Raw genomic sequence first — 20,874 nt, forward strand, 5'->3', positions numbered from 1 at the left:
TATATCAATATCAATCCACTGTAATAAGGTAACATTTACTTTTATTAATTCAATCTTCATAATGTCACCACTGCCTACTTATTGATTTCATAAGCAAGGTAGGAAAAAAGTTTATACCAATTGAAAAGACACTGTGTTATTATTTTAGAATTAGAATGCAAATGGGTCATGAAGGCATTTTTGGGGGCGGGGGAGCCTGGTTAGTACAGCCAGCTATAAATGGAAATTAGCATGTTTTAAGAGTCAAAATAGGCACATGCTTATTCATTTAATATTTGTGACCAATCAAAGGTATGTATGCACTGTGGTCTATGAAAACTGGTTTCTCCATACACATACACTGAAAAGCAGTTTTCATCTTCTTTTTCCCTTCTCCGTTGACAAATATTTGCTTCTCTGTGAAGCCTTCATTGAATCCCCAAAGATAGAGCTCTATGTACACAGCTATTATGATACATAAGTTCTATACTGTAGTTGACTGTTTATACATTCATCTCCTCTACCAGACTGCACAATCCTCAAAAGAAAGGACGATGTCTTACATTTTTATTCTACTTCCTAGGTCTTAAAAAGATCTGGCACAAAACAGACATTTAATAATTTTGGTTGGGTTGACAAATGACAGCATAAGGCACTGCCATGTCATTTGAAAGAGATTAATAGTGGTAACAATGAGACTAGCATTTATCGAATGCTTGCTATGTGTCAGGCACTGTTTGTTTGTTTTGATTCTTCTCATAACTACCTTATGATATTGACACAATCCTTCTATTTTACTTTGGACAGGGAGGAAACTGTATCATGGAGAGGTTCATAACACACAAACCCGCAAATAAAATCCGTCTACAGGCATACAATGAGTATGTGGCTTGGCGGCAATTTAAAGCCAGGCGGGCTGGCTCCAGGGTCCATTATGTGAACCACTACACCACAACTAATACTTCTCCACCAGGCAAAAATTTACCATGACCACCTTCGGACGACAGAGTGTAGTTCCACACTGAACTGCACACAGGTGCAGAGTTGATACACCTGACAACTGCAGAAATGACCAGGTGTACGCGTAAACAGGAGATGCCATTACACAGAGGGTTGGGGAGTAGAGAAGAGAGATGACGTTCAAAGGACAAAAGTTCATTAAGCCACGGGCAGCAGCAGTGGTGTCTGAATCCGCCGCTGAGGACCCTTGATCGAGGCCTGCTACGCCCCCACGCTTGAGTCATAATTGTGTTTTCCTTTCTGGTAAAACCAATTTCGGCCACAGCCATCAACATCCTTTACCCCTCCGAAAGCACCGAGGAAGAACAGAGAGATAAGGGCAAATTGTCCTCCCTCTGAAAGTCTTAATAAGTTCCCAGTAAATTAGCCCTCCTCTCGCTGAGAGAGCTCAAGAGATTCTTAATCTACTGTTGAAAATATTTATGATTTTATTATTTTTTCTTCTACCTTATGTGTTCACTATGGTCTTTGCATTAGCTTTCTCTCATATTTACTTTAAAAGCTACTTTATAACTTTATCTTATATTATGTTACTTTAAATGCTTTGTAGTAATCTCTCCCATCTTCTCTCTCGGCTTAACTTCTGGGTCTTTCCTCCCTTACCCCTTCTTCTCTTATCTGTGAGAGTCCGTATATTCAAGTGTTTTTCTTTTTCCCATTCTTTATTTTTTTGGACTCACCCACATCACCCTGTTCTCCATTACAAGCATGCTCATTCCTGGGTAGCAAATGTTGCCTATCAAGGCAATACTTAGTATTCTAGTCCCCAAACACACACACACACACACACACACACACACACACATACACAGCCCCAAGCAGCCAGAAGAAGAGATCTCTCTTTCCCAGTCATCAAAATGTAAATATATTCCATAGCGTAGGCCTTATTACCCATGAAGATCTAAACTCATCTTATTACCTATAAATGACAGTATTTTGTTTTGGAAAAGTTATTTTAAGTAGCTGACTTGGAAGGTGATAGAATGAGAAGTATGTGAGCGTTTAGGGATCTAGTAAAATGGAAGGTGGGTGTCTTGAGGAAGAGAAGAACAAAACCTTCAAAAGAAGATTTGGTCAAGAGAAAGGTCAGGTCAGAAGAAGGAATGTTTAAATGGAAGCCATTTGGCCCCTGAGGCTGGTAGTGTTCTCTTAATTTCTCGCGGGGGGGGGGTGGTTTTATTAAAGGTTCATTGACATTGACTTTGTTTTTCCTGACAGCACCAAGAGAAAGCTTGAGGCAGATCTGATATATTGGAGTGAAACATCCCCACCCTAGTAAATATGGCAATTTCCTGTAGCGGCCAGCATTCGTCTCCATCCATCATGAGAGCAGCCCGGGCTATTCACTAGAAACAAATGTTCTAGATACAGTATGTCAAACACCGGATGATGGAAACCTCTGAGAAGCCACAGGGAGTATGCTGGAAGCAAACAGACCAGAATGTTGAAAAGACCTCTGACCATTTTCCACAGCAGAGCGTAACTTGGAACCAACCTGAAATAATGCATTTGACCTTCATAAAAGGGTAATGGATGGGCATTTAACACTAGGCCAGCCAGACTTCAGAGAATACGAGTTCTAATAAGGACGGATGACGAGGCAAAAATAAATGAAAAATAGGCAATTAAAACAAAACAAAACAAAACTGCTCCCCAAAGAAGTTTGAGCGGATAGTCTATTGTGCATATCTGAAGAACGATCAGCCTCTGACACAGGCTTCATTTCCTTTTTGGAAACTTCTGCTCACCTGGCCACAGAGGTAAACTACCTTTTCAGACCCAGTCAGCAGTATAAGAAACATTCAATTTCTGGACCAGTCTTACTTCCTAATATTTGGAAACCAACTCAGGTTATATTTATCCTGATTAGCTTCATTTGTTAAAAAAGAATAAAACCAAAAGGCAGCATTCTAAATTTGCTTCCATTTTGATAAAGAAATACCACTAAAAGCCAGCGAAAAAGCATGATCTAAACTCAGAAAAGGCTGATCTGGAGATCTATCACCTTTCCACCTATCCCTTTGTCTAGCTAGCTACCTGTGTATTTTTTTAAACATAACTGTGACTAATAAACTCTGAATTTTAACAGCAACACCCCATAAACTTGATCCTCATACAGAAACAACTTTTTAATCAGCAATTCATGGTTAATATTTAATGCATTAGATGCTGACATGTGACAGACGCAACATCTTACAAATGAGGAGTGGCAAATACGTAAAGTTAATCATTCAAAAAGCTTCTTTCCAACAAAAAAGTACTCAGCACTACTTCATACCCCATGAAATACATCTGTAATCTACTCATTAACTGGATCAATTCTGAGAAACTTGGCATATTATAAACCTGTTACTTTTTTTTTCATTAGTGTAAGACACAGATGAGATTCAATAAGAATCAACTAAATACCTACTATACTAACATCATGTGCTAAAATCGAAAAGATTGTGGTTTTATTCACACTTATTTATTCATGAATATTACCACAGGTGCTTTGATTTATATAAAATTGTACCAGGTACATGGCTGTTTCAGGTACAGTTTAGTATACAGAGGGAGGATGGCCTAGTTCAGTATTTTCTTTTTCCCCCAACGGTGTTGCATGGAGCCCAGGAGACCCGGAGGGCTCCCTAGGGCCACTTTGGAGTAGCAAGGGGGTGTGCTAGCAGGCCGTGCTCCTGGCATTCCACCTGTTTGAAACAGAGCACTTTGCACTTACTCTTCTGTAGCTTATTTGAAACCCAATGGCTTGTACAACTGTTGGAAAATTACCCAGAGGAAAAAAAATGGACATGCAGCACGTTTTCTTGGGTTTGATTTTCTTTTTGAACTCTCAAAGGAACAGAATGGAGACTGATGGACTGAAACAGTGCCCACACTCAGTTGTACCCAGGAAGGATCAAAGGAGATGATCTCTCCCTTTAGCCGTCTTTAGCCATCATTACCCTGGTTAAGTGTAGGGAAGTTTGGAAAATGGCCCTTCCATGATGTGTCTGAGTTCATGCGCTTCTTTATGAATGAAATATGTGTTATTTTTAAAAGGTTAGAGGCAAATGCATGATCTTGTGTACAAAGGGGTAGATGAAAGAGTTAGGAGCAATTGCGGAGCATCTGCCAAGGGAAATGTCATGTACCCCCTTTGATGTATTATACAATACGCTAGTTCCCCTTGGCCTCGCCAGATAATGTCGAGCGAGTGCTATGCAAAGTCCTGGCATTTTAAATATTAATCATGCTCTTCTTGGCTAGAAAAGAGAAAATTATGCCTTTTGGCCTAGAAATGACTAAAATCTACAGGGATTGTTACTACCCTTATTTATTCACTTGAAAGAATTAATTTCATAATTAGAGAAATTAAATGAGTCGAAGCTGGTGTTATAATGTACTTTGCTTTTCAGGTGCCAGCCTAGGAGCCCCACACTCAACCAAGTTCAGGTTAAATCCTCAGCCGTGTGTTGGACACCTACCATGCCCCAGGACGCTGTGCTCAGCCTGTTACAAGCCCAGAAAGCTGATGAAGGTGCTTTAGTCCCTCTGGGCCCTCTCATTCTAAATGGGGTATTAGACACGGTCAACACCGACTCATCAGGAGTGAGAGAAAAGTGCTAGAAATGAGAAGCAGGTGCCTGGGAAATCAGAGGGACTGAGAACATCTGACTAATGGAATTGATTAAATTTTGTGGAATAGAGGGCATTTGAGAGTCACCTTAAAGGTTTAATGATCTCAGCTTTTCTTTTACCAGTTGCCTGTTACCTCAGGCAAGTCACTAAACTCTAAGGACTCAGTTGCCTTATCTATTAAATAAAAAAGCAGAATCTGAACACCTCTGACATCTTTTAGGTTCTGATTCAATGATTTCATATTTTCCCTAAGGGAAGTTGGCAGATGCTATCCACCACACCTTTTTCCTATCCCCATAAGTCACCTGCAGGATATATGTCTCTATTTCCTCTCCTGAGTAAAAGACAAGAGGGATTAAGCATGCCCTGGATATCAAGAGGCAAAGAGTCAATAATCAAACACCAATTTAGAAAGTGCCACATACAGTAAGGTAATTAAAACCTAAACATCTGGAGAAAATGCAAACAGTGTTTAATGCTGGCATGTACCACAGGACCCGCAAAAATGATCAATGTGTCTGAGGAGCTGGGGTCCTATTTATAGGATGAAAGTCTTGGAAGGCTCTCTCAGCAGGAAGAGTATTAATTAAGTTGTGATAACACACAAAGGAGAAGAAACTGGGATAGGGAGGGGGCACAGGAAAACATACAGAGCAAATACTCCCTGGGTTTCTCCTTTGCTGAGAACACAGTGCACGGAGAGTGCTAGGATATAACAACGAAATGAAGTGGATGCTCCAAGTTCAAAAACAAAACAAAACAAAACATTTTTTTTTTCTTCTTTTCTCCCCCACTGTATTCCATTTGGGGTTTTGTATTCTTTAATCCTTGAAGATGTCATACCACACCTCGTGAAGAGAGAACAGCTAAGGTTGGTTGGCGTGGGAAGAAAGGCACTGCGGACAGATACACCCAGAGTATCAAGAAGTTTTCTCTTTTTAGGCAGGAGACAGACTCAGTGCCAATTTCAGATTAAGACTAAGATTTAAGCACTGATTTTGTTTTTCTGTGTAAGATTTGTATTAGTTCCTCCCATCACCCTCCACATCCCAGCTGCTCGTTCTAGGGGAATGTTAAATCATCCCTTCTCATAGGAGAGTCAAGGTATGTAGCCAATAAACCACCACTGACACCCACAAGCCTTGGGATTTGTCAAGGGCTGGTTGAGGAGTGCTCTCTTTCGGAGACGTGGTGACAGACAGCCAGCCTGCCTCTCCTCTGGCTCTAGGAGTCACTTATCCTTGTTCTTTGGGACCTACCTCATCCATCAGGGGCCAGGGGCAGGGCTCCGTTGAAGGAGGGTATGCCTGAGCTAGGATGATACCTGGGGGCAGCCTTTCTGTGTCTCTTAGTCAAGATTTCCTAGACCGACCTACGATGAGATTATGGATTTTACTGTAACAGACGTATCCAAGGAAAGCCGCTGTCATTTACAGCAGGCTTGTGCAGAAACAGGCAATGGATGATCATTCATTTAAGCTGTAAATAAGGGCCTGTTTTGTTCTGGACTCTGATCCTAGTAATGCCCCTAACAAGCTGTCTGCAAAGGCAGGGCATCATGCCCGCTGTTGGAGACACGTTGATTGAAGAACTGAGCTTGTCCTCACAAGCAGCTAAAAATAGCAAAAAGCATGTGAAGGCAAAACAGGTTTCCGGGAAGGCAAGGCAGTTTCCCTGATGTCGGTTTGATTCCAGTTGCTCCCACTGATGTGAAAAGCAGAGAGACATACCTGGTACAAAAGATGTGAACTTGCTGGATAGCACCCTAGGGACAGAGAAGAATTAATACAACCCCAGAAAGGAGGCTGCCTTCTTACTGGAGAACGCACAAGTCCTACGAGAATTGCTGCGAACTTGAGTGCCTTTGTCCTGCATAATTAATAGAGCCTGATATTTTTCTTTCTTCTTCTTCTTCTTTTTTTTTTTTTCTTTCTTTCCTTTTTTTACCTAAACTCTCATTGATTGGGGGGAAATATATTCACCCTTTAAAATGTCGTACAGGTACTATCTCTTTGGTTCAAGTAGGTCCCTTTGGGGGGTGAAAGTACATATTTCATGGTGATAAATTCACCTCATAAGTAGAAAAACTGTACACAAATATACTGCTATGTCAACTTTATTGATTTTTGCACCATTGTAAAGACCTTCATCGTCCTCCAATATTTCTTAAATCTATCAGCATCTCAGAAAGTGACCCTGAAGGCCTCATTTATCTGTACAGGAAAAGATCGGTTCACTTAGATTCACCCATAAACACTGTGATTTAAACAGCTCAGGACCACCTCTTCTTCTGGAAGGAGAAAGGCCCAGAGAAAGCTGTTCTCTCATAGTCATGGACAAGGACTGCTCTTTCTCCGGAAATAGGGTCTGCCGAGTTTTAATTTTAGCTAAATGCCATGGCCAGTGACTTTTCAAAGTCTTTCAGAAGACTACAGACTACGCATGTAGGCTGACTGATGCTCGCTCACGGGTGTGAATGGGTTAGAAGACGGGGCTCCTTGAGGTGCTCCCTCTGAACTTTCCTTCCAGCTTCGGAGCTGCATTTGGACTTGAGAGCCTCGTGGTTCAAGCTCTGCTCCTGCAAACCATCTTGGAGTCACATATTCTGTGGCTATAGAAAAGCCCAAGCTCACTGTTCCCTGTTCGGCATCTTATCTTTTTTTTTTTCCCTTTTTCATCATATTCCTCTCCAACAACATCAATAAAACAAAGACTATCACTAACTTAAAACAAATCTAAGAACAATTTTGAAGTCTCTTCCAGTTGCAAATTCCTTTGTTTTTGCCTCTATCACTTTACAAGTGGGAAAATGTAAATGTCTCACCCAAAGTCATCTGTTAGGGGGCAGCAGAGTCAAAGGACCCTTCAACGACAGAAAGTCCTATTGCATTTATTACTAGGAAGCAAGACTTTTGAGGGTGGAGTGTTGATTTATTTCTCTTTGTAGCCTATGATACTTACAGATTGATTGTTGGGTTTTTTTTTTTCTTTTAAGATTTTTTACTTATTTATTTGAGAGAGAGCATGAGAGGGCTAGAAAGATCAGAGGGAGAAGCAGACTCCCCACAGATCTGGGAGCCCGATGTGGGACTCGATCCCGGGACTCCAGGATCACGACCTGAGCTGAAGGCAGTTGCTTAACCAACTGAGGCACCCAGGAGCCCTACAGATTGATTGTTAAATGAAATTTACTGAAAATGTGAAACTAGAAGAAAAATCAATATGGAATTTAAGAATTGATTCAAAGCTAACAAACATAACTAAATCACATTATAAAACTAAAGAGTATAAATTCAGGTCTTCAACTCAGAACGGTATGCAGCAGGTCAAATTATTTAAATGCAATTGCTGATGATGGACCAGTAATTAGCCAGTAAGGGGAAGACAGGAATGTTCAGTGTGTATCTCTACACTTGTGAGGCTGACATTATCAAACTATCCTGTCTGATACTGGGGCCATCAGCCACAGGTGTCTATTTAAATTGAAGTTAATTAAAGTTAAATTAGATTTAAAATCCAGTGCTTCAGGGCGCCTGTGTGGCTCAGTCATTAAGCATCTGCCTTCGGCTCAGGTCATGATCCTGGATCGAACCCCACACCGGCTCTCTGCTCAGTGGGAGGCCTGCTTCTCCCTCTCCCACCCCTACTGCCTGTGTTTCCTCTCTCACTGTGTCTCTCTGTCAAATAAATAAATACAATCTTTTAATAAATAAATAAATAAATAAATAAATAAATGAAATCGAGTTCCTCAGCTCTTTCAAATACTCAATAGCCACAAGTGGTTAATGTCTAAGGTACTGGACAGCTTAAAGGAACATTTCTGTCATTACAGAAAGTTCTACTAAACATTGCTATTTAGGGAGGATAATCACTACTGTTTTCTAATAATTACATGAAAGAGGAGGAGGCAGATGAGAAAAAAAATAAAGAGAAAACATCAATGAGCCTTAGCTATTCTGTGCCAAATACTTAAAAAGCCTTATTCCAGATAATAGTTACAACTTTTCACATGAGTAGGAATTATAATGATCCCTATTTTAAATTCGATGACACTGCTTGGAGAGGTTAAGTCAATCACCCCAGTTATACATGTGTTAACTGGTTTAGCTGGGTTTTCACGCACGCCGTCTGACATCAGAGTCCATGCACAGCTGCCGAGTTATGCTGCTTCTACTGACGAACGTGAAATGTTTAGGACCAGAGGGAGCATTAGACTTTGCGTAAGCAATTCTTTTTTTTTTTTTTTTTAAAGATTTTATTTATTTATTTGACAGGCAGAGAGAGAGGAGAGGCAGGCAGAGAGAGAGGAGGAAGCAGGCTCCCTGCTGAGCAGAGAGCCCGATGTGGGACTCGATCCCAGGACCCTGAGATCATGACCTGAGCCGAAGGCAGCGGCTTAATCCACTGAGCCACCCAGGCGCCCCAACGTAAGCAATTCTTAATCCTCGATACATATAAGAGACACCTGGGGAGCTTGCTCAAGGTACAGTGACCTGAACCCTAATCCAGAGCAAATAGGGGTGAGAGGGCACATGTGGGAATCCCCAGTGCTTTGGACGTGCTGCTGGAGTTAGGGAATGACCATTCAGAAATGTTCTCATCCACCTCCCAGAGTTCACGTTACAAAATGAAATACCGACCGAAGGTCACAGACGGTAACTGCTGACAGATTTGGATTGAGAACCTGGACATCATTGCCATGGTCATAGAAGAACATGACTTAGGACATACTCATGAACAACGATTCTCTCTTTCCTGATGCATACTATTATTTCATGCAATTCACACAACAATTAGAAATTGTATGTCAGAATTCAGAATCTCAGGGCACCTGGGTGGCTCAGTGGGTTGGGCCTCTGCCTTGGGCTCAGGTCATGGTCCCAGAGTCCTGGGGTGGAGCCCTGCATCCGGCTCTCTGCTCAGCAGGGAGCCTGCTTCCCTCCCCCACCACCGCCTGCCTCTCTGCCTACTTGTGATCTCTGTCTGTCAAATAAATAAATAAAATCTTAAAAAAAAAAAATTCAGAATCTCTCAATGCAAGCTTATAAAAACTAAAGAACGGATGTAGCGCCATTCCCCTCCTGAGACAAGTAAGTCTTTTTCACTTAAAAGCAAATCTCGTCTTCTTTGAGAAAATAATACTTCCCTCTGAAGAAGAGATAAACCCTCTTACTAGGAGCAGTGTAATATAGCAGAGATAGTATGACTGCCAACCAAGTAACCTGAATCCTAGTTCTGGTTGCGCTCGTAACTCTGCAATGAGGCAAAGCCTTACCTTTCACTGAACCTTAATTTTCTCATCTATAAAATTAGGGTGCAGTGTATGATGATCTCCAAAGTTCTTTCCAGCAGTGTCTCCATCCTGTCACTTGTGTGCGGGCTGAATAAACTTTGGAAATGAGATAGCCAACATGCTCCAGGAGGACACGTTCACCCCAATTCTCGTTAATCTATTTATTCAGGTCAAGGGAAAACAGGGGCACTTCAGATGAAAACCCCACCCTCTCCTCCATCTTGTCAAGGCTCATTCTGATTCTTGTGACTGACTAGTCAGAGCCCTTACAAGACAGCATCCATTCAAGGAGACCTATTCCTTGGAGCTGCCTTCCAGAAACTGTAATGATATACCTACCTCTCACCCTCTTGCATTCACGACTGTTGCTCTCAAAATTATGATGTGTCATACATTTTATCACCTTAACATCCATCAGCTCATCTCTACACCTCTAATCCTGGCTTAACTATAATGGATTTTTACGTAGCTAGAGAGGTTAGCCAACCAAGACAGAAGTCACATCATGAATAAGCAGCATGCTGAATATACATGTCTTACCTTACGCTTGTTGGTAGGACACACGTAGAGATAGCTTAGAATTGTTTTCAGCCCAACTTTATCATTCAGCTTCTCATAAGTTGTTCCATAATCAGTTGACCTATAATTCAAAAGGAGCATTAATGAGGACCGATGTCTACGTCATTTGGCTGCTTGTCAGTATAATGCATGTTTTACATAGTAGAATGGCTCTCGGGAGGTTTCTAGATGATTCATGTAGTATATAATGATGCTTAATTATGTACACAGCAGCATCATGTGAGCGGTTAACATTTGCATTTAAATTGAATTGGTAAAAATTAAAACTCCATCTCTACTGCTCCTTCATGTACGTACACTGCATAAAGGATGTGGTTAATTTTAAAAGATTAAGAGATGAGGGTGTCTCTTGAATTGACCACAAAAATAAAGAGTTTTTAATGTAGATTTGACATTTTCAAATCTTCTCTTTATCTGTGGCGCAGTGGAAAAGCAGGTTCTCCTGATTTATCCACAAATTACGCTTCCCTTCATGAGTCATAGAATCTATGGTGGGTCAGTACCTTCAAAGGTCATTCAGTCTTTTCCTATTACTTAAGAGTAAGAAAACATCTTAATAATAAAGAAATTTCACAGTCTTACTCAGTGGCCTTTTCTGGTGTTCAACCCGGAGTTGGGAAGATATTACCTCTTGGCACTAACCCTCTCTTTTTTGAAGATTCTCTCATCTTTATCTAGCCCTTGGTCAATAACTTATTAATTCTGCCTAAATCAATAGGCTTTAATCACCATCTCTATCAAATCTTATTACATATTTCAGAATTGTAATCTCATTAGATCAGCATGACAACCATGTGAAGGAGGAAACATTATCTGTATTTGAAGAAAGTAGCTGACAGAACTTAAGTGACCTATTCAAAGAAAACAGCTGATAAATTGCCAGCGAGCATTTGAATACAGCTGTTCTGACCCTAAACCCTGTGTTACTTACACTATACCACAGTTTTCCTGTTGTTTTTGTTTGTTTCAATTGAAAGGAAACATACAATTTCCTCTTAGCCTTCTTTTTACATATAGGAGATCCAAATTCATTTATTCATTTACATCTACAGAACTCCTAAAATGTGCCAGACCCTGTGCCGTGTGCCAGGATGCAACACATCGCCCCCACTCTCAAAAATCTGTCAGCTTTATTTGAGAGGCAGAAATATAAGGCTATAATGTGCGAAGTTCAATGCTACAGATTAAAATTAACAAGGCTTAGAAAATACACTTGGTTTAAATAGAAACACAAAAATGTAACCATTTTAATTCATTCCTGATAGTGGTCAAAATATAAATTCCTACAGGCCATAAAGATTGCATAGGGAAGTTTGTGTTAACAGCCTCATCACCATGCATTAAGAAGCTACCCTGGACCAAGAAAGCTACATAACGTGCAATCCTGCAATTAAGGGATTAAGAATTTAATCTGGCTGGAGATCCAGGGCATTTTCCCCCTAAAGTTTGTGTGTGTGTGTGTGTATATAGATAGATAGATAGATAATATATAACCACATAATAAACTATATTATAAATTACATAATCAATTATATATAATTAGATAATAGTCAACACTTTATAGAATTCAGGGGATGCTGCAAATCAGTGAAGACTGAGGTATTATGTAAAACTTTAAGAACTATTGCCCTTTAAAATGGAAAATGGGTAGGGTTTTAGGAAAGAGAACTAGAGGGCAACTTGCGTCACCCAATATATAACTGGCTTTCTTCTGGACCAGACTGTGCTCTATCCCAATCCAACAAACCGTGGTTTGATAGCCAAGAATATTTGAAGAGCATTCAGAACTCACAGATCTTATCCATGAAACACAACAAACCTCTTTAGATCCTCCTTCCATATTAAATCCTCTCCCTAAAATTCATGCTGATGTGAAATTTGCTCCAGCTTTCTAAGGAATACCTGAGACTTCTTTCTTCACTCAGTGGAATCTTGGTGTTTGACATAGTTTTCCCCCACTCCTACCCTGGCCTTACTAGGTCAACTTCCTCTGCTTCCTAAGACCTCCTTGTCTTTGAAATTTCACTAGCCTTTCTCTAGGTCCTTTAATGGAATAACGTTTTCTAATCTTTGTTCTAAACAATATTCACAAGTTCAAAAACAAACAAATAGATGCAAAAATCGATTCCGGGGACAGGGGGCGGTAATGGGAGGAGGACAGAGTGTGTGAAGACTGCTCCCCTGACAGATGCTGTCCAGCCATATGTGGACATCAGCAGGACCACGTCAGAGATGAGAGAATGGCTTAGTTTTCCTAGTAGGATAATCAGAATGGAGGCTAGAGAAGTAGAAACTAACCTACAAGGGGGTAATAATTAGTTTCTTATCATGTCTATCAACTGGATCCTTGATCAATGAGTATGCTTACATTAAAAAATTAAACTCTACAAAGACAAAAGAGGATGCTCCATGAAGATTCTACGCAGAATCACTCTCACTTGTGTGTGTATGTATGTGTGTGTGTGTTTAGCTGAAATTTCAGTATGACAGGATGATAATAGAGTGACCAGCTCAGACATACATTTGTAACATTTTTCTCAGAGAACTTACAATATGTTATTAGATACTTTCCCCTTATTACAACATCACCAGTCCAGATCCTTCAAGGTGTCTGCCACCATTGTTTAATGCTGTCTCTTGCCCCTTGATTTTTCAAAGCTCAGAAACTGAATCAAAATTTAATTCTCAATTCAGCAGAGCTACATGTTTAAGCATTATGGCATTGTAATAATTGTTAGAGAGGAAAAAAATGATGCATTTCCACATGCCCAAAATGGCACAGACGAGCAGTTGTCCAAAGTTGTCTCACGAAATTAGAATTAGATAGAGTGTTACATGCATCATGGGTAATACTAAGAGTCAGCCAGAATACATGGATTCAAGAGGACAGAAGCGAAAATATTTAATTTCTGCAGGCCAGTTCGTACGTAGTTACTGTGCTAAGTTCTCTGAATAGTACTTCTGCCACATGAGCCTCTCCCTTGGAGACCTCCTAGATTTCATCCCAGTCCAGCAACCTAAAGATTGAAAGTTGGCACAGCAGAGGTCCTCAAGAAATTCACTCAGGACCAAGAGGAACACCTGCTCTGATTCGTTGGTGCCTATGCCAATCAGCCTGGGCCCCAGTGGAGGAGACAGTGACCTTGGAGAAGGCACCACACCCTGGAAAACAATTCCTGGTGCCCATCCACAAACTCCCCTTCCCAGCTAACAGATGCTTCCAGTTATCCTTGTATGGTCAATGGTGGGAACTGTAGCCCCTTAGGGATCTGGCTTTGAAAGAGCAGATGAGAAACAGACAGTTGAGCAGCAGGCAGGCTGGTGAGCCAATGCACTGGCTGTTAAAATATTCTAAGTATCATCCCTAGGTATGGGGAAGAGGAGTGTTATCCGAGATCAAAAAATGTTAGGAAATGCTTGATAATGCAAAATTTAATGTCCCTTTACTTGAGAACTTATAAATTTTATTCTTCTCATATACATACATAAATCTTTTTATTTTAATACACACTGTGAACCTTTTAAATGCATATTCCATGAAGCACTTTCCAAACATATTTGACTCTAAGATTCATTCTTGAGGGATATCTAATTAAATTACTGTTCTGAGCAACATACTTCAGAAAGGTATATTGAAGACCAAAAAAAGAAAAAAAAAAGGCAAAACAAAGATTATGAATCTTGGTTTTATAAGAAAAGGGGAACAATAAAAATATTTAAAACAAACCAAATTTGCAAAGAGAAATGCCAGCCTATGCTAACCATAAAATGACTGCTGTTATCAAGGCAAAAAAAAAAAAAAAAAGTAATCTTAAAAAGATGTGTAGCACACAGAAATGTTTTTAAGATGCAATATAAACAGCCTTGAATTCTCAGCTTGTACCATTTTTTAAAACATTCCAAAACAAACTGTTTTTTTTTTTCAGGTTTTATTTACAGGTTGACTTATATACAGATGGAAAACAGGGTTTCTGTCAACATCTATGCTGCGTAAGAAAAAGCTGAGAGCTTAAAAGAAAATTAGCATTCCAATAAAGTAAATATGCAAGTGATTAAATCAAGGCACACAGGTTTTTGCTTTTGATCCTTAATCCTTATACTACCTTTTTGCAAACATATCTTAAATAGTGACTTTTAGAACAGAAAGTATGTATTTACTATAGTCATACAGCTGAAACGAGCTGGCCTGATGGACGGAGAAACCACGTCCACTGTATGGTACCACCTACCTTCCAAGACCTCATGCTCTCTCTCAGATGGCAGTGTCCCATCACACGTAAAGGGGTCAAGACAGAGCATGACTGGTCTCCACAGGGAGTAGCGGAAAGAAAATGTGATTGCATTTCCTCTGCTATAATCATATACCATCAAATGAGATAATAAACAAGCACAGAATAATCTGTAAACTAAATTAATCCATAAAAAGTAGTACACCCAGAGCTGGCGTGGAATAGCAATCCCTAATGACAGCTGGTGTTTATTTGTTTCGTCACTCATTTTTTCTTGATCACTTTTGGTATCCTTTAGCCATCACTTACTGAAACCCACACCATGAACCCTCAAAAAGAGTAAGAATCACAGAGAATATGTTCAATGTAGCTTTTTTAGAAGAGAAAATATTCGCGAAGTTACTACTACCATTTTTAAATGGAACCAAATCAGTCTACCATATTTTACAGGATACGTGTGCCAGTAGCTTTGTGTGGGGCTCGACTTAAAGAGGTAAGGATGAGAACCGGAATTTGAGAGTGAATGATGCTACACTCCGCTTCTGGAATAAGTGTGCCAGGATTTCCTGACGGACTGTAATGCTTAGGAAAACTAACAGATAATAAAGATGAATGTTTATAGGGGTGCTTACCATGTGAGCTAAGCCCTTCACATGCAGAATCCCGTGAGATGGACACTGATATTAATCACAGGTTACAGAGGAGGAGGAATCCGGTATAACTGAGGCCACAGAATTTGGACAACACAGTCCTCATGTGGCTGCCCTTCGAGAGCCTTCATCCTTAAGCCTATGCCGCACTGCCTCTCTCAAAGCTACTAGAGGAAAAGGAAATCTATTTACAAAATCCAGCGTAGCATTTCTTTGTAAAAGGAATATGAACTCAAAGTGTTTGAAGTTGTATATGGTGTAGACCAAAACCTGACTTTTCTTCATAACAGGCAAAAGGACGGACGGCCTGCCAGGAAGAATCCACCTTAAGAAAACCATAAGCAGAAACTGTCACAATGGGCTAAGAAAAGAAGGCAGGTCGTCCATCTGGGGTACCCAAGCTCCTAGGAAGGCTAGAAATATGAAGAAAGTAAGTGGGTCAACCTGTGAATTATGTGGTGACGTCTCGTGAAGATTATCAAGACGTCACAGCTTTATAGAAAGAGGAAGTACTTGAGGTCAAACAGAAGCAGACACCGGCTCGAAACTAGCTGAGTAACTGGTCCATCCCCTGGGGTCCTCAACAAATCAACGTCAGACATGCTTTTTTATCTGCTAAGTTGGTGACATAATGGATGCCCAACTCTTAATTCCTCTGCCGTCTCTGCCTGCCCCCACCCCAGCGCGCTCCAGCCCTGCTATTCTCTGTGTCTAGAAAGCTCTTCCCCCAGATAATTTTCTGTCCTTCCCCTTCCAGAATAAAAGCTCCATGTGAGGAGAGCAGAAAGGATGTCTGTTTCCTGCCGCCGTCTTCCTCAGAAGAGTGCCCCATACACGGCAGCCCCTCACAGCGGTTCTTCACGGACTGGCTGACTCCATGGAAGCTTGTTCTTCTTGCATTTGCTAGTTGACTTCTACTAAGCCAAAAGGAAGAAGCCTGCATGGTCTGGCCAGGGTCTACTACAGTCCTTGCTCCTAGCACATTCAGTCAGCCCTGAGGGGAGATGTGGGACCAGGATGGGGAACACGTTCTATACTCCTCTACTGTTTAATCCCGAAGCTCTTGCCTGCCATCTTAGACTCACTCTAAGTGCCATAAGGACAGAGGACACACGTTTGGTTTGCTCCCCACCCCCCACCCCGACCAATCCCCAGGCCTCAGGATGATGGTGATACATCATGATGGTGTCTTCTCCATACAGAAGGTGAGGAATGTGGAAGCCTAATGGACACTCTTTGAACCAAGAACAAGCCAGGCCACTTCTTCAAAAAGAAGTAACCTTCGGACCCCAGAGAGGTAACAGGTCCTAGCGCCTGCGCACCAAGCCAGACTGCCAAGGTCCCAAAACAAAGATGGAAGCTTAGGGACAGGAAGCAAGGAAGCACCGGGGCATGATTCCAATCAGTACCGATGAGATGTCCCAAAAGCGGAACAGCATCCTCCTCTAAATCAAGCAGCTGTGGCTTCTGTGTTTGTTTCTTTCCTAAAATCATTAAGAGCAGCCACTTTCACTGCTCCTAGTGCATTTGGCAGCATAAAAATAGCTTCCACAGCCAAAGGCGCATGGGCTGCAGGGCAGACACTGCTCCCTAATAACTTAGGATGCACGAGGTTAAAGCAGTGAGAATAATTTAGGGTTTGGAAAATGTTTGCGAGTGAGTCGACATTTAAATAACTTCATTATCATTCATTGACAGATTTTTTTTAACCTGTCAGTGCAATTGATATTTCTATTACCATGTTATAACAAACCTCTGCACATTTTAAATACAGTCACCAGATTCCATTAGTCTACCCACTGTCAAGAAAATATCTCCAAATCCATTTTTCTTAATACCTCAAGAATATAATAGGCAATCTACATCAAACGATGACGTTCAGCTGAAGGAAATTGTCTCTTGCTTCCTAAGGATTCTGCCGTGAAATACGTTTGCCTGTCAGCCTAAACATATAATTTAAACGTGCTGCTGAGACGTTATGGTGCATCCTGAGCGGAACAAGCTTCCCTCTGTTTCTTGGATACCCTGAGCTTTTCAGGTTAATTTGCAGAACTAGAGAGAAGGGGGGTTAAATATTGGGTTTAGGGAGAGGCATGTCAAGGTGATATAAAGATATTTCTGCTCTGCCATGGGTCACAGTATTTCCAATTTAATTTGATTTGTAAATTTTTTTTAAGTTTTTTTTTTTTTTTTTTTTTTTTTTTTAATGTAAGGGACGGGTACCTATGTGTCCACAAGTTGTAGACATTCCCACTCATCTTTCTGGTCCTGCTGAGCCACTGTCTTTGTCTCCTTGTTGGAGACAAGGAGACATGCAGAGTGTGACGAGTGTTCTCATCACGCAGGGTAGCTGAGGTAAGAACCCTCTTGAAAGCATCTGAATGCGACTATGCGGTCACATTGATGGCAGTGTGTCGTCCACACCATGTTGCCACACATGCCACATATTTCCACGAGAGGTAAAAATGTTTGTCCATGATACAGAGAACACCATAACAGTGGTTACTCTTACCTCTGAAAGATCTTTCAGTTCACTGAGTATAAAAATAACTAAAACCTGCATTGATATCTGGGTTTCTAACTATTTTCCCTAAGAAAGGGAGGGCAAATAATTTAAACTGAGGTCCCCTTTTTAAGCAAGGGTTTCTTTTTCAGGAGCAAGGCCAGGGAAGAACATTATCCTTACCTAGATGATGTCCACGACTTCCTTCTCACGCACCTGCCGGTCTGAAGCCTCTCTCTCTGTACCCTCCACTCCCACTCAACTTTCCAAGCTGGAGCAGGCGGTTACCATCCTGCTGTGGCTAGAACCCCTTGCAAGAACACACTAAAGTGACCGCTCGCTCTTTCTCACAGGTGCAGCTGCTCTCATGCCTCCAAGGCTTTGCATATGCGGTAAAACCCTGCTCAGCAGACAAGCTGGTAGTGGTGGCTAGGGCAGAGGGCACTTGCTCCTTCTTATCTTTCAAGATTGCATTCCACATCGCCTCTCCTGGCAATGCCCGATGACTAGGGGACTTCATTCTTCCTTCAGTGACATCCCAGATCCCTGTACATTGTATTGAAACAGTCAAGGCTCACAGTTTTCTGTGTTAATAGACTCCGTTCTCTGAACGCAGGACTCATTCATATTTACACTTTCACCCTTCTTTCTGCCCATGTCTCTGTTTCAAGGCTGGACTCAAGTACCCCTTCCTTCACTGAACTTTCTCACCTCCCTTTGCAGAATGAGCTCAGACTCATCCAAATGGCTCCCACACTGGTTTTATATTCCGCGGTGGGTGACCTTATCGGGTGCTGCTCGCCCCAGCTGCCACCAGCTGCTAGGAAGCACAGTGCAGTGACCCTTACTCTTCTGTCCCTCCAACATTGTAGTTCCTGCTTGAAATCCAGAGGAGGCTCCAACCATGGTGCTGACTGAACTGAACACCACTTGTCTTCAATGTTCTCCTCTGTTATTGCAAAATATTATTGGAGAAATTTCACGATAGGTGATTGTATTTCTTTTTGCAGGGTGAGGGGGCAAGAAAATTTTAGGGCTCTCCCACCCTGAGTTTAGGTCAGGCAAGAGTCATTAGACATACATGTAAGAGAATTTAAGGCCTTACTTAGGAAGAACTCATACAAATATGTACAGAAAATGTCTTAGGCATTGTTAAAGTACTCAATATAAATAGAACAATGGAAAACAAAGCATGCCTTTATCAGTTACACAAACATAAATTGGGGGGGGGGCATTCAACTTTGCCAAGGGCTCTCTCCTCTGATATGACCCTGATGGCCAGGCATTTCTGATCCATCACACATACCTGCTTGCCAAACTGTTTATAATAATAGTGAATGCTTACTGAACACTTAAAACACACCACACACGGGCTGAGCACTTTACAGGGACTGGCTCGGTTAATTCTCATGGCATTCCCTGAGTTAACTACTGTGATTCACATCTTATGGATGAGGAGATCGAAACTTAGAGACAATGACTGGCTTGCCCAGTGCTACATGGCAACAGTGACCTGAGCTCAATTCAGACCTGGCTAGTTAGTCTCTGAAGCCTAGATACTTAATACAGACACGGAGGAGTTCATGTTTTGAAACTGTGCTCTTTACAGAAGGATAGTTTGTCTAAAAAAAAGAAATAGGATGGAATTTTCTTTCCAGTGAAGCATACGGAACTTAGATCACCTGCCTCTCAAACAATGAGGCACCACTATGCACCGTATCTGCCAGTTATCATCCTAAAGTCAATTTTGTGTTTGCAGGAGGACCCCCAGGCCAAGCATCAAACAAGCCAAGATTCAAAGGTATTGATAGTACTAGAGACCACTGCAGACTTTCCCCCTGGTTGAGAAGAGTTCCACACAGGAAATGGCATATAGAATACATATATGTACATATATATACAGAATAACATATATATATACATATATATACACACACACATATATATATAATATATAAAATATATAAAATCTCCTGCATTTTGCCACCCTTGTCAGAAAACAAATTTGAGCTATAATTGCTAATTGTCACATGTGACTTCTGTCCGAGCATTCCACTCTCTTACAGGACACCCTGTTTGACTACAGCAGCACCGTAATTGTCTTGCCTTGGGAACAGGCAAACAGTAGTGAAATGTTTATTGAATGAAGCCAATGTTACTTGCTCCTCCTTGCCCTTCAATCAGAACGTGCACATGAAAATTATGAAAAACATCAAAAACTAATGATGTACTATATGTTAGCTAGTTGAACATAATAAAAATTGTGAAAAATATATTCTAGAAGCATAAGCAACTTCAATGTTTAATGGTGACAATGGGTTGTATTTGATTCCCTGATTATAAATGATCCAATTATCCAAAGGTGTGGAAGTTGTCCTCTGGGTGTCACGGTCTAGGGTCCAATCATTAGGGTCTGTTTCCCATAGATGGACAGAACGTCATCTTCACTTGATGGTGCACATCTGCTACCTTGAGTTTTCGGAAAGTTAAGTGAATGAAAAATGAGTGAGATGCTTTCTCATATGTATTTGGAGAGGGCTGGACTAGCTGATCTCTAGCCTTATTTGTAATATTCAAGAATTCCTGTAGCTGGAGGAGTTTGGGGGAATTCTGCATCCATAGGGAAGCCTACAACACACTTCTGAGAAGTAAGGCTTAGAAAAAAATACCATCCCGAAACTGTATGAGACAATCAGGGCTTGAAGTATGGAGATGGAGGTATGTATATCTTTTGCCTGTTACATCCTATCAATTTTCTTCTTAGTTTCTTTAGAAGTGAAATGATGGAGACTGGCCAAGAAAACATGCTTTGTTCATTGTTGCATATCACTGCAAGATTTTATAATATCACCATTTCTGTGTTCCAATTACTTTCAGGAAAGCTAAAAACTCTAGACTATTAAAACTTCAATAAGATCTTAGAAAGGTTTTCATCTCTATTCAATGTTTTTTTTTTGTTATTTATTTATTTATTTATTTTTTAAGCAGTGGGGGAGTTTA

At 40.9% G+C, this 20,874-nt stretch overlaps 1 protein-coding gene across 4 annotated transcripts in view; it reads right to left on the minus strand.

Moving 5' to 3' along the window:
• The window catches only part of SORCS1 (sortilin related VPS10 domain containing receptor 1), a 505,841-nt gene that overhangs the window by 218,124 nt on the left and 266,843 nt on the right, over positions 1 to 20,874 (minus strand). For all 4 annotated transcript variants that reach the window (XM_082714247.1, XM_082714246.1, XM_082714244.1 and 1 more), the window contains exon 3: positions 10,454 to 10,553. In XM_082714247.1, the coding sequence (XP_082570373.1) occupies positions 10,454 to 10,553 (100 nt within the window). The remainder of the gene's footprint in view (positions 1 to 10,453; positions 10,554 to 20,874) is intronic.

Source organism: Mustela nivalis (genome assembly GCF_964662115.1).
Source record: "Mustela nivalis genome assembly, chromosome: 2".
NCBI lineage: Eukaryota > Metazoa > Chordata > Mammalia > Carnivora > Mustelidae > Mustela > Mustela nivalis.